Source organism: Polyodon spathula, chromosome 9 (assembly GCF_017654505.1).
Source record: "Polyodon spathula isolate WHYD16114869_AA chromosome 9, ASM1765450v1, whole genome shotgun sequence".
Lineage (NCBI taxonomy): Eukaryota > Metazoa > Chordata > Actinopteri > Acipenseriformes > Polyodontidae > Polyodon > Polyodon spathula.
In genome coordinates, this window is record NC_054542.1 from 28,208,241 (window position 1) to 28,223,407 (window position 15,167).

The following is a 15,167-nucleotide window of genomic DNA, read 5'->3' on the forward strand; positions in this document are numbered from 1 at the left end:
CCTGCTGAAATTGTGAGCCTGGTGAGTGAGGGTAGAGAGGGGCATCTTCTGGAGGGGAAGAATCATGGTCATCCGGGGCGTCCTGATCATCAGGCTCCTGGAATAAACAGATGTAAAACACTCAAGTAGCTTGCATGCTTTTTCCATCAGAAAAACAATACACTACACAATTCAAAAGCGTATGAAAATGTATTTCTCTTTTATTGACTTGTCTAAGTAACTCATTTCAATATGCAAGCTGATATGAAACTGGTCAGATAAATATCTGATTAACTGATCAGTGTTTAAATATACAATGAAATGTGTCCTGGTACTTGCAGCGTAAGTCAATGCATGTAAAAAATATCAAGATATTATAATTAGAATGCACGTCTTGACTAGAATGAATTTTGAAGAAACCCAATGTCAAACCGAATTAATTTTGATCTGAAAACTAGGTAACAAATCCTTGTTAGTGTAATACATTAAACATAATGCCACACAATATTTGTGCAAAACACTATGCAGACTACTGCCAAAAACATGACAAATTTTCACTACAACAGTTAAATTTAAAATGGCAGAACCAACACACTTCTCTTACAAAGTAAAACTATACAAAAGGGGCTAGCTAGATACTGCATTTATAGGGCTATAATTTGACTTGTTAAAAGGACTACTAGGAAGGTAAACTGTATCATCCAGGGTCCCTAACGACACCTTACTGTTGTATCATCAACTTGGATGGGTTATACAATTTCTAAAGGATTGGTATCACTCCCCACTTATTAGCTGTCAAAAGGCAATTAAATATTAAAATCTACTTCCTGAAGAACCTAAAGGCTTCTGAAATAATGTTCTTATTTTCCAAGTCTATTAAACATGATCAATTTTTCTTGGTGATGCTATACTGCTATTCATTTTTACTGATGCAGTAACTTTGCCATATTTAAAAAACTATATCTATATATAAAAAACTATACATTAAAATTTTACATATTTATATATATATATATATATATAAATATATATATATATATATATATATATATATATATATATATATATATATAAACACACACACACATATATATATATATATATATATATATATATATATATATATATATATATATATATATATATATATATATATATATACACACACACACACACACACACATATATATATATATACAATTATTTTTTGAATATATATACACACACACGATATATTACGGTTGTCGGGGTCCAGTGCAAATCCCATAGAAAAACAAATAGGCGAATAACAAATACCTTATAACCACACCCTTGTTTCATCAGTCCACTATAAGTCTTCCCGCTTTCTCATTTTTTGTATAAAAAGCAACACACCGTTTTAATTCGTACTGTGGAGAGTAATTGTTTCTCATCAACTGCAGTCTCCAATTAATTGCATGAGTCTTCCTCTCCTTTCTCATTATATATATATATATATATATATATATATATATATATATATATATATATATATATATATATATATATATATATATAAAAATAAAATCACACACACATCTTAGAAGTAATTTTGAACTATTCTATAATTATTGTGAAAGTACCAAACAACATCATTAAAATGAAAGTCATACTTTAATTGCAGTCACCCTTTCCTTGCTCCAATTAACACTGTAGTAACAGCAGCAGTGACGCATACCAACTAAGGCCTTACATACTGTAGCTTGTGGTTCAGATTAATTTCAATAAGGAACAATTCATGATTCAAACAATATTTGTATTTGACTTGTACAGACTTCTCTTATTTTGTTTTAATTATCCAATATGGACATAGCTAAAAATACACATTGAATGATACTTCATTAACAAATACATATTAAAAGATTCTAAAGCTTTTACTGAATCCTGAAAAATCCAGGTTTATTGTATGTTTAATTAAAAGACAGAATCTGTTAAAACAACCTGGGTCTAGTAATTGGCGTGCCTAGAGACCAAATGTGTATGTTGTAAGGTTGACTTTCCCCAATTAGATATGTTCTTAATATATTACTGAAACATGCCATGGTACAAAACAAGCACCTTCAATTTCCTACCCATTTCAGAGAAAGTCAACCCTTTCCAGCATCTAATATTATCGACCTCAGCTCTTATTTTTTTATTTATAGTACGTATTTGTACAGATAAGTGTATTGTTTTCATAAAAACAGTTGGTCATTAAAATATTTACTAACTTATACCACCCTCTACCGCTAATATCTACAGTATATAAAAATGTAAGTGTGATGTGTACATACAGGTGTCTCCAATATATCCTTTCAAGGGGGGGACATGCACAGCCTATAGAGTAAATTAAACCATAGAAACAACCATTTTAACAAGGTTTATGAATAGTTAACTAGTTTCTTGTAGTTACAAAATCTTGTAGTTACTTTAATTTATCATCTATTGAACTGGTATTTGTATATCAAATGACTTACTGCCAATGCAATATTTTTTTTATTTCTATTTTAAAAATTGATTAGGCAGGAAGAGATAATACTTGCAAAGTACTTGGTAAACAAGCTTTCTTTCTAGAGGACAGACTGTTTAAAGTGCATTCAGAGGAGCAGACATTTCAAATGTAACTGGAAACCACCATTTTTGTATGTTCTATTTTATGGTGTCATGCAAGGCCACTATACAGTTTGTTATAAAGGTCCTGCACAGCTCAGACTCCCTTTACTTTGATTATTATAATTATGTGGCAAATGTAACTAGGGCCGTCAAGCAATTAAAGTTAAATCACGATTAATCTCGCCATTACAATTTTTAATCTTTGTTAACCTTGGTTTTAATTGCATATTTAACTGATACAATTAATGCATTAATCTCATTCATGTTGGTTTTGTTACTGATGCTACTACTACTATGTTAATTGTTTTTTCTTCTTTATTACCTATAAGGACACACATGGTCTTGGACCTTCTTATCTGCTGACCCCATATGTCCCTGGTCATTCTCCGAGATCGGAAAATGCTACTCTTCTGACAGTCCCCAAAACGAGTTTGGATCTGTCGAAGCCAGGACACTATAATGCCCCTCGTCTTTGGAATTTGCACCCGACTTCAAATTGTACTTTATATTTTCTTATCAGTTTCCTTTAAAAGAGTATCCTTTACTGATGTTTTTCATTGGCATTAAAAAAAATAGTATTTTATTAATAACTTAAAATTGTCTAAATAAAATAAAGCATTCAATAAGTAATGGTTATAGTCTCCTTAATTGTAAATACTACTATACTTTTAGTACTTTGCTCCATAATGCAGTTATATGAATAACTTTCTATGCTAACGCCAGCTGCACTCGTTGCGTTGAGTGTGCTCGAGTGTACTATTAAAATGGTGCTGCAAGGAATGAATTACGGTGTGCTAAGACGGTCAAAACAGAGGAGTGCGATTAACCTGTGTTAAATAAAAAAAATCTCCATAGAAATTAATGCATTAAATCGCAGAAGTTAACTGCGATTGTCAGCCCTAGATCATCAAATCAGCCAAATTATAAATAAATCTACAGCTTGGAATGTTCCCTCAGGAATATACTCAGTGTAATTTTGCACATACGTTGATTGACAAATGGTCAACCACTAGTGAGTGCACTGCCTAATTTACTTTAGGTATTCAATGTTGCTGTTTAGCAAAATACTCTCATAATGTAAATAGAGAAGTAAATGCAAATTAAACTATAGCCAAGGCTTGGAGTTTTCGATTTCTCTCGAAAAAGTCTCTGTGCCAAAAATGATTTCAATTCAATGAAGGCTAGTTGAAATATCAAAATACGAAAGTGTGACCCAGAAAAAAATACAAATAAATACATCTGAAAAAATTACAAATGTATCTTTACTACCCCATACCCTGCAAACATGAAATAAGTAGATTGCAATTCTGGCAAGGTAACTGCTGTTGGTACCCAAATCTTACAGTTTGCTGTTGCTGTCCTGTCACTTCCCCTGGCAATAGCTGGTGTGGAGAGGTCGATTTCCTTGCTGCGTCCTCTTCAGACACCACCTCGTGCTTCGTTAAGTGACACTATGTTGAAATAGCAGTTATCAAGTGTCAATAAACGATGCAAGTGTGGATGCTACAGCGTTATACAATAATGTAAAACATTGTATTAAATGTCAATGCAACTTGCATACACACACACACATTTGTCACATCTAAAATCAAACTATGTTTATACAACTGTTTCAAGAATGTCTTTAAAACTGTCTGCTAATGTGTGAAAACCAATTGATAAGTAAAGCAAGTGATATGGAAGTCATCTGCTGACAAAATGGTGAAAGTTCGAGTCAAAAAGGATTATTATTTTAGGTAATCATACTGGTTTTTGTTCAAGTTGCTGTATGAACAAACTATTTAAAAATGTAGTTTGAAGTCATTACAAATGTGGTTTTAAATATATAAAATTAACAAAAAGATAAAATTGAGTGCAATAACCCTTTTTTTTTTTGGTCAACTTTTACTATAAATACACTTCGAAAACTCAAAGCCCTAACTATAGCAAATAAACTCAAATTGTGCTCGCTGTATAAATCACCAAGTACATTACAATTGAAGTCTCCAAAAAGTACCTTGCAAAATAAGGAAAAGGAATTTATCAATGCACATTTTAAAATTCAGGTTGTGATAGTTAGAAGGAAGATCGAAAAAGGGACAGCATCAGAAAAAATATAATTAAACAAAAAGTACAAAAAAAGTAATAAATGCTTTTACAAACATGATTGATTAGCTCCGTATGGCTCTATAAACTGAATCTGACAACAGGTTCTCACAATTACGAAAGTATGTGTTAATATTTCCACTGAAATCAGTGATGTATGGAATAATAAATATTTAAGTGCCTCCACCTTCACCTTACTGTAATAAAATCATAGTGGGAATTAAACTTGAAACTTACATCCTTATTCACATGTATTTTTAAGAAGCATTTAAAAATGAATACAGAACTCCAAAATCCAGGTGACAAAGTTCACCATCACACTTTAACCATACAGTTATCCCTTTATTCTGCCTATTGTTTCTCCCTTGCATGCTTTTCCCTAACTGACTGGGCAGAGCTCACTATTCCTACTGAAAGAAAGATCCAGAGAAATACATACATGTCTACAGTGAAGAAAACAATTTAGCACCAATTTGTCTACAATTAAAGTTCACTTAGTTAAGAGCACCACAAACTTTCCAACACCACAATGTTAGGTGTCTTAAGTTATTAGTCACCCAGGCAGAATTTAAGCCTACATGTTTAACCGATGCCCGCCTACTGGATATAGCTGTTGTGTTACAATCATTTATAATTTGTGCTGATTGTTTAAATTATATTTTATTGAAAGGACTAAAAGAAAGAACAGGGATATAATAAATATTTAATGTCTAAAATTCACAAGATCATCCACTTTGTGTGTGGAGCTGTCAGGCTGTGCCTGTATTATTACCTGGTAGCTAGAGTCATGGGAGATAATCAAGCACATGACTCGGACACAGGGATTGCTTGTTGCTAGCTTGGTAAAGTCCCTTTATTACAAAATTCACTCAAATTCTAAAAAGGCACAGCGTGCCGTTACTACATTACTTTCTAAGCTGAGAATTTGAGAAGATCAAAGGCTAGTGGCACAGCATTCAAGATGCTTCAAGTCCTTTACGTCACACCTTACAAATCCAACAGTCAGAAATGCAATCAATAACTGCAGAACAGTTCAAACATTACATGGCACTAAACTGACACACTTTCAAAGTGTATAACTGTTTTATAAATAAAATAATAATTATTTTTATTTATTTTTTCCCCCAATAGTAGATGGAAAGGAGGATGGAGACTTCTATAAAAGTAGGGTTGACATTTATTTGCTTTAAAGGGTTTTGAAAAAGCTTTAAAAAAAAAATCACCTTTAAAATTTGTCTTCAAATCTAAGTCATACCTACAAGGCAGTATTGTTTTAGTTTTCAGCCCAAAAAATGAAGTGCAAGATGTACCTCCTCTGGACAGAGCTCACAAGCTTTTGCTAGTGTCATCCTGGCACTGTGCGACCTTTCCAAGAAGTAGCCATTTGATGTTTCATTGCTCTGTACAGGTGGTGACCAGTTGTTGTAGGTGTACTGAGGATTTCCAGTATAAGGCCTACGTTCTAGTTCATCTCCAAGCCATTCAACTGCCCATGTCCACTTCCGCTTCAAATCGCCATTGCTCTACAAAACAGAAATTGTACAATTCAAAACACTGGTCTTCCTGAAGTCAGGTCAGTATGCTCCATTAATACTCTCGTTAAAATGACATCTCTCTAAAACTGTGTGTTAATTAGAAAGCACTGACTAAAACAATGTTAAATCTGCATCGCTATCGGATATAAAAAAAATGGAAATCTGTTATACTGTCCAATATAAAAACATGTTTTTTAAATTTTATATATATATATGAAATGATGTAATAGTTTAAACTATAACATTTTCTCAAATGTTCTGTATATATTTCGTTAATTCAGTAAAAAACTACATAAATATGGTCTCACATACATCAATAAAATGTGATATAAATACTATATTGTGTGGTGTGTAGTGACGGAAAATAACGCAGTGTGGTCAAGGAGGAGAATCTAGCTACTAGCTAACACGGATCATTCGAAAAGGAGCTACGTGTGGAATAATTTCGAAAAAGTTCAAGAAACGTGTGTTAAACGTAAATTATGTAATGCAGATCTTATTCAAACAGCACTAGAACAATGCTAAATCATTTGAAACTTAAGCAGCCATGTATTTCAACAGGAAATAGAGGACATGAAGCAAACAATGCTGACGTTTGTTTTTGAAAATTCACATAAATGCAGCACAACCCAGGCTGCGTAATTAACCAAGCTTTTGTGCACCATAGTAACTGATGACATACTGCCAGTTAGTTTTGCTGAAGGTGCAGGATTTCGCAAATTAATTGCATTTGTGGAGCCGGAATACCGTGTGTCTTTGAGGCAAACTATAACCGCAAGCATGGATAAACGCTATGGGAGAGCATTACCACTGGGGAAATGTCGTCCAACTCCACATCCTCAGACAGGGTAGCCAGCTCCTGTTCTCCCATCTCCTCAGAGGGGGCAATGGACAGTATGTCCTCCTGTGTCCAATAAGTGCTTGCAGTCCTGTGGAGCCCCAAGGGGGCAGGTGGCACAAAGTGTTCCCACAGCAATTCAACAAGAATGGTTCCCTAGTAGTAAACACCTGCCCAGATTTTTTCCATCTGTTCAGAGTCTGCCAATTGTCTGGAATGGTGACTCTTCTTCCTCTTCTGCAGGGGAGGGTAAGGATAGGCAGAGCTCAAGAAAGATGAGGAAGACCGTGAAGACTATTTCCTGCCTGGGCTGCTTTCCCGGGTGCATCTTTCGCTCTCCCTCGGTGCAGAGCTTTGGGGCGAGGACGCAGCAACCTCTCTAAGCGTGATGTGGAAAGAGCATTGAGCAGGAGTAAGGGATGCAGAACATTCCTTAGAGCTGTGGGATAATCTCTTCTCAAGCATGTGCTTAGAGAAAGGGGCACAACATTTGCAGAAGCTGCGATTAACCAGTGCTTAGTTGGCATGCTCTGCACCACGGCAGGAAGCACATTTTCCGTGCTTGTCCTACATAGGCAGACTGGCTTTACTTGTCTCACAGGGATAGAACCCAGGCATGACAAGGAGCAAGCAATGCAATGTACAGTATAGGGTTGTACAGATTGCTGCCTCAATTTGTTTATATATCAACCAGGCAGGTCAAGATGCAAGCAAGACCGGTTCTGTACTGGTTCGGCGACCTCGGCACAAGGATGGATGGGCAATAACAGCAGTGCTGTCAGATTGCACATTTACGAAAATTGCAGATGCTCAACCCTTGAGCTACACAATGGTCAATGGCAGCTGATTGAAGATAATCTACCCATTCTTTTTGCTTTAAAATATGCTGCAACAGTTAACTGCAGAACAGTCTGCTTCAATTTCAAGTGTGTATCCCATTTGCACCAGCCTCATCAAGACTCCCCTCAAAAGTATCAAGAATTCAAGTCTGCAGGTCGTCGCTCTCTTGAAAATCGAACAACACCGAATTACACTTTCACCAAACCTGCACTTACAGCATCAATGGTGGATGCATGCAAGCATAAGTTTTTTCGCCAGATGTGCAAATGGTTGCAAAATCAAAATTTTTGCAATTACTCTCTGATACAGTGACTGAAACAACTGAACCAGCATCAAAGTTACAGTGCAGAGATGAACAGTGTAAAGTGTGTCAAGGCAATTCTTTTAGGAGACCTCCAAGATGCAAAAGAGTGCTGTAGAAAGTGAAATGGAAAGTTTATTTTAGGAGGCTTGCACTTCGTTAGAGTGCAATCCATTGGAATGGTGGAAGGCTAATACAGAGTGCTTTCCCAGGCTCACCAAATTGGGAAAGACGTATTTGTGCCACGCAGGCTCATCTGTGCCCTCAGAATATGTTTTTTCCACTGTTAGACTTGCAGTCAATCATAAATAACTTTAAACAAAAACACCTGAAAGCATGTAACTAAAGTTAAATGACCCAGTTAAACTAACATTCAACTTTGTTATTATTATATTTTTCGTCTTTTAAAATAAGGATTTCTGAATGAAGCAGAATTTTGAGAACTACTGAACAGCCGCCAAATGTTTGGAATATTCCTGGATTTTTTTTCTGGAGTTTTTGTTACAGTGACTGTAAATTAAGATTAAAATTTAACTTTTATTTCCTTTTTTCAAAGTAAAGATTTCTGAATCAAGCAGATTTTTTTTTCTCCAACTTGAAATGAGAATGTTTGGAATATTCCCGGACTTGTGTTCTTCAGACTGATTTTTGTTCTGGGCTTTGGTTGCATTGCAGTTGTTTACTGTTCTTAGTAACTTCAGCTCTGGATATAAGATTCTTGGTAAGTACAATAACATAAGCAACATATTGATTGTGTACGGCGTAATCAAATACCTAATTTAATGATATTTACATCCCTAATATTTAAAGCAATACATTAAAACAAGAACAATTACCTGTAGGATCTGGTAAGCAACAGAGCAATTGCTGAACAGAGCTACCATGCATTTTATACACTGGTATGCTCTCTTCTGATAGTGGTTTTTGGAACGCTGAATGGTGTCAAACAGTCCGTCCCTGTCATCCGGTATACCCTTTAGAACGTTGTGAATCCTGAAAAGAAATCACAATGATATTTCATGTTGTACTTAAGAATTTACATTTTCAGGGATGCCAGAATGAAATAATAAAAACAGTCCCAACTCTAAAATCAACAAAACCTGGACCTGACCAGCACATTATATACAACCTACCGCTCCAAAAAAAAATCTATACAAAAGGCTTTTAAAAGTAATTAAAAAAATTCCAAGTGGATTACATAATTCATTTTTTGATTATTTCTCTTAACATTTAATAATTATTGAAATGCAGACTTGTTTTTGGATAGGATAGGATGTGGCAATACTCTTGATTTTATGATCCTGCATTTAGTCACATTAGAGTCTCACTATACTTTTACAGTATTCAAACTTAGATGGTCACTGCTGTAGCTCCACTTACCTATGAGTCTGCCAGGAATCCTCTATTAACAATATCTGCAAAAGCAGATCCAGGTAAGGCCTGAGCTCGTATGTGTAGGAATATGCCACCTAGAAAAAGGGGTTTTCATTTATTATGTGTGAATGAACACAGATTTGTAAACACAGAATAGCCACTGTGACTTCACATATCAATTTTAAAAAGTGGCTACTCAAGATAAAACTTAAAATCATACAAAAGTCTGGGACTTGGCTTTAAAGCTGAGCCTGATACAAAGTGTTTAACATTTATTCATTCAGACCAGAGAGTCATAAAGCAGACAGCTAAACTAAAGTTTTGTTTAAGGAGATTGCTATTAAGTGGAGCACCACAAGCTTGTCATACCTGCCACAAAAGCTCACTCAGTACAGTGGATGAGAACTGTGGATTCTCCCAGCAGCTGAAGCGCAAGAGCTTAATGGTCTCTTCTGAATTGCTGCAGTCTTCAATGATCTTTTTTACGTAACTAGTGCGTACAAACATAATTTCTGCTACAAGCTGCTGGAGTGGCATGATGGGCTGAGACAGGTTAGGATCACCGTAGGGGTTTGGAAGTGGTGGATTACCTAAGAAAAAAAATAGAAGAATGTTAACAGCTTTAAAAAAAAAACACACACACACAGGTCCACACTTAGCTACTATAGTATAGCCTCTCCAAATACAACACTAAGCTTACCATTTATTGAAGACTGCATGCGCGATGATACATCGCAACAGCGCACTAGCTGTGACACTACTGTATACAATTTGCCCAGTTCAGCATACTGATACTTGATTGGAGGACCTGGTCCCTCATCCAGAGCTACAAGCATAAATGTTGCAGGGACACTCAATTTTAGCAGCTGTGTTTTTTCAGCTACACCTGAAACAAATCGAGAACAGGCATTTTTAGTAAATGTACCAAAAAAACGCAAACAAACAAACAAAAAAAAGCACCTATTTAGTTGAATTTCATACCCAGGTTGGCATACATGACAAAGAGATTGAAGTACTGCTGCAGGTGACGGCCATGCTCAGAAACCTCCCTTCGAAGCAGGTTTAACACCGCTCTCAACAAGTGGTCACTTAGGCTCAAATTGTCACAGGCCTGAAAAAGGGGTACAACAGTATGGACAGGTAAATTAGACCACATATAAGTTGTAATTCCGTTATGCTTCAGGTGGGCAAATACATTTTTTTTTAATATAACCAAGCAAAAAATGTGCAGTCCTTAAAGAAACAGGAGGTACAACTAAAAAGACTAATTCAAGATTTCTTCTTAAGCCTCACAAAATGCTAAATGTGTTTGGTTTGGTAGTGGTCCAACACTTTTTCTAGGGCTCTGTAGGTACTTCTGGATATGATCAGGGATATTCAATAGCTAAGAACCACACACATATATACCATGTTAAGCGAGCTAAAGAAGCTGATCGAGATCACACATCTATTTGTACCTCTATATATAGACGCAGAACTATCACATAAAACAATATTGTACAAACTCCATTAAAATATGCTTTTGCTGCTCTTTGCTGATTTTCTCCTAACCTGGCTGGAGGGTCCTGGTGAGGCAAATGGTGAAGGGCATGGTCCATCTTGCAAAGAGAAATGTGCAATAAATACTATGAGCTTAGCAAATGCACCCCTCACTTCTGCACTGGGGCACTCAAGAAGGTACTCTGAGAAGCGGTTTTGGTAAGCAAAGAGGACATTATGAGCAAACCAGTAGCGTACATTCTTGCTGTGACGGAGCAGGATGCACAATGCATCATACCTGAAATATACAAGGAGGGAAGAGAAGAAGAGATTAATAACTCAGTCACTCAACATCAGAAGCACAAAACATGTGCAAATTTGAAACTAACTAGTAACACCAAAATGTAAAATCCTACCAATCACTGGCAGGGCCACGGACCAATTTCTTGGTGTGAAATCCTGTGCTAAACAGAAATCTAGCAGCAAGCTGAATACTAATCATAGCTATTTCTTCTGCTTCAGGCAAAAGATGATCTTGTCCTAAATAAAATCAGAAAAAAAACATGAAAAAAAAATTACTGCATAGATTTACAAATTAACGATGCATCAATGAAAAATGTAAGACAAAATAAGCAGCTAGTTATCTGGTTCCTGTAGTACACTGTGATTGAAGGGAATTTAAAAAAAAAGCATGTTAAACTCCAGTATGAGATATTCAAAACGATAACATTAGTAGTTTTATGGCACCTTAGCTCTTGCATTATTATTGGTGTATAATTTCCAAAATGATCACCGTTGATATATTAAAAAAAAAAAAAAAAAAGTATTCCAATAAAATACTGGTTCTCCTATCAGTACAGTGCTCCCCCTTTTATAAGGTAGCCCTTTATACCATAGAATCGGTTATAAAAAGGTGGAATGGTCATGGTTCCCAGTGGACACATAATGCACTTCCACTAGCACTTGCATTATTGTTATAAGGAGGCACAGAAATAGCAGCACTGTGTATAAATCAACATGAGCTTCTAAAAATGCATAGCTTTCAGATCACCACTTAACTAAAAATATGTAACGTTCATAACATTTTACCTGTGTGACATGATCACCTTTACCCCTAGAACCGCCAATTCAGTCATTTTGACGGTTTTCACTTTAATTACTCTGTGTGTGTTAAAGATCTGATAAAGATAAAGTCTGTTCTTGACTTTTCCTAAATACATGTATTAAATACCCTGATGCAGTCAGAAAGTCAGAATCGTAAAAATAAGTTAAGCACTTTTACCTAGAACTGCCAAAAGCCGTCATAAGATTACTATTAAGAATTTAGAGAAATATTGAGATTTTTGCTTTTGATTTGAGAGCAACTACAGATATATTTGCCTTGGCATCAGAAATTTGGAATGACTTCACTGAAAACGGCATTGCTTGCTTCAAGCTAAACATAAAACATTACACGGACAAGCAGCTGTTGCTGGACACAATATATCTCAAACAAACCTGTCAAATTTGGGATCAAGTTTTGGCTGGCAGCTGATCCTACCCGTACCTGTGCAAAGATGAAACTTCCCCAGCTGGTCAGAGACTGGGTGCCAATGTGGTGCTTAGGCTGATGTAACCATATTTAGGAAAAAGTACGAATGTTACCAATGACAGTTTTTTTTATTTCAATGTAATTAGCAAAACAACTGAAATAAAAAATAAAAAAGCCTGATTGGAGCAGTAAACAAAGAAAGAAGAGAGTTTCTATAATCTGCGCAAAAGTTAGTACTCCGTGAAAGCAATCACCAGTGTCCAGTTGCTGTATTTTACAATGTACTGGGCATGGCAGCCATCAGTTCCTTCGTTTTGTACAAGGAATGCACCAGGGAAACTTTCAGTAGAAGTGATTTCATCTTGATGCTAGCCACAGAGTTTTTTTTTTTTTTCCCCGATATATGTGTGTGAAAGAGCAGTATGTGGTAAATGCACACGACAAGCTGATAAGCGTTACATCTGTGTGGACTGGTCTGAAGTATGTTTCACTGAATGTGCATTCACGTTACACAATGGGAATGGAGTAATTTTCTTTGTTATTTTTTATAATTACTTCGTTTTTACTATTTTGTATGTACATATACCAGTTTACAGCTGCTTACACAATCTTTTCAAATGTTTATTTTATTATAGTTTTTCATTTTTTGAAGTAATGCGTTATATGCGATAATGTGAGGAAAAAAGCCTTATGTTTTTTTTTTCATTTAAATATGGTGTTTCTGCTATACAAATGTTAGATATGATGTTCATGAATACATCTTTTTGAGTTGTATCAAAGTTTGTCTTTCATTTTCAGATCGAAGCTGTTTAAAATGTACCTGTCAAAATGACTGCTGCAGGCGGTTCTAGGTAGTAGCATAAACCCGGTGATTCTAGTGTTAAAAGACGACGTCAAACTAAAAATATATGGTTCTCTAAAATTGAAAAAAATAAAGTATATCTTAATAGCCTTTACTTTGTACTCTATCAAACATCAATGAGGTAACCAGGTATAGGAAAGATAACATTAGGTTATCATCATAACCCTGGTTTCCTGAAATAGAAATATAACCATTACCAAATGGGTATTTACCTACTAAAAAAAGACCCAAATCCAGAAAATTGTACAACAAAGCTGCTCTTTGAGCCTGTGATGAAGTCGTAGCCCCCCCGAGTGAACAAAAGGACTGCGCTCACAGATCTCAGCGTCAGTTTTCCTTCAAGCCTGCTGCAATCATGGACTCAGCGACCTTGAAGGTTACATTTTTATTACCGAATGGGTCAGTCTGCCCCAGCCGTCGCAAGGGTAAGACTGCCGAACAACTGGAATGCTACAAGGCTAAGCCAAAGGCTGACATGTGCGTTACCATTCGGAACCCAAGTAATTAGCTAGTGTGAAAAGGTATGGGGAGTAGCCCACAATGCCGCATTGCATATGTCCTTGACAGATGCACCCTGGAATAAAGCCCATGAAGTTGTCATGCCCTTGGTCAAATGGGCAGTGTGATTTTCTAGAGAGGGCAAGTTGGCCAGCTCATAGGCAGACCTGACTGCTATCCACTTGGAACGCCACTGGTTGGACAGGGCTTGACGATGGGACCTAGCACCACAGCAGACAACAAATAGTTCAGACTGCCTCCAACTCTTTGTCTTGTCAACACAGTACAAGGGCCCAAACTGGGCAGAGCATATGGAGCTGTCAGACTGGAAAGGAGGTGGATGGAAAGTCTCCAATTCTAGAGACATGGAATGGTAAGATAGTCTTCGGCAAAAAGGCCGGATTGGTATGGAGCGTGACCTTTGTCCAGGCCTCTGTAAATATTAAGCAGGCTTTCACTACGAAGAATGCCTGCACCTCGCTCACCTGCTTTGCGGGGGTGACAGCGAGCAAGAAAGCCGCTTTGAATGATACAAATTTCAACTCAGCTGAATGAAGGGGCTCAAATGGAGACTTCATTGGTGCACTAAACACCATATTTAGCCTCTGGCGAGGAACAATGTCCTTCATAGATGGACAAAGCCGTCTAGCCCCTTTCAAAAATTGCCCACCAGGAGGTGAGCTCCTGGGGATAGTCAATTTTGACACGGCAACCTGAAACAGCTGCCAGATAGATCTTTAACCTTGATGGGCATTTCCCCTCGTCAAAAAGGTCTTGCAAAAATTGCTGTAAAACTGCCATGGGACAGGTCGTGAGGTCCACCTCACAAGGCAGACACCACGTCGAAGACGCCCCACTTATACCCGTACTGGGAACGCATGGACGCTGCTCTGGCACTCTGCTGTGTGTCAATGACCCCATTAGAAAGCCCCAGACGGCTCAAATGCAGCCGTTCAGGGGCCAGATGCAGAGCTGCAGGCTCAAGGGGTCAGAATGCCTGACTGAGGTTAGGCAGTTTCCACGGGCTGGCCGCTCACGAGCTGCATCAAGGTTGAAAACCAAAATTATCCTGGGTTAATATGGGGCTACTAGAAGCACCTTGGCCTGGTCCTGCCTGATCTTCTCTAGACACAGCGGGAGCAGGGTGAGCAGTGGGTAGGCATATAACAGTTGCCTCAGCCACTGGTGTGGCAAGCTATCTATTGCCAGTAGGTCCCCGTCTCCTATTATTACCA

General features: G+C 37.0%; 1 protein-coding gene across 4 annotated transcripts in view; it reads right to left on the minus strand.

Annotated features, from left to right (window-relative positions):
- LOC121320600 (probable ubiquitin carboxyl-terminal hydrolase FAF-X) overlaps positions 1 to 15,167 on the minus strand; it is a 79,618-nt gene that overhangs the window by 6,883 nt on the left and 57,568 nt on the right. For 2 of the 4 annotated variants that reach the window (XM_041259064.1, XM_041259065.1), the window contains exons 36-45: positions 11,458 to 11,581; positions 11,114 to 11,339; positions 10,544 to 10,673; positions 10,263 to 10,448; positions 9,932 to 10,152; positions 9,569 to 9,657; positions 9,025 to 9,181; positions 5,985 to 6,197; positions 3,933 to 4,040; positions 2 to 97 (exon numbers count right to left, since the gene is read on the minus strand). In XM_041259064.1, coding sequence (XP_041114998.1) covers positions 2 to 97; positions 3,933 to 4,040; positions 5,985 to 6,197; positions 9,025 to 9,181; positions 9,569 to 9,657; positions 9,932 to 10,152; positions 10,263 to 10,448; positions 10,544 to 10,673; positions 11,114 to 11,339; positions 11,458 to 11,581 — 1,550 coding nt within the window. The remainder of the gene's footprint in view (position 1; positions 98 to 3,932; positions 4,041 to 5,984; positions 6,198 to 9,024; positions 9,182 to 9,568; positions 9,658 to 9,931; positions 10,153 to 10,262; positions 10,449 to 10,543; positions 10,674 to 11,113; positions 11,340 to 11,457; positions 11,582 to 15,167) is intronic. The other 2 variants (XM_041259067.1, XM_041259066.1) reach the window with 1 other exon arrangement.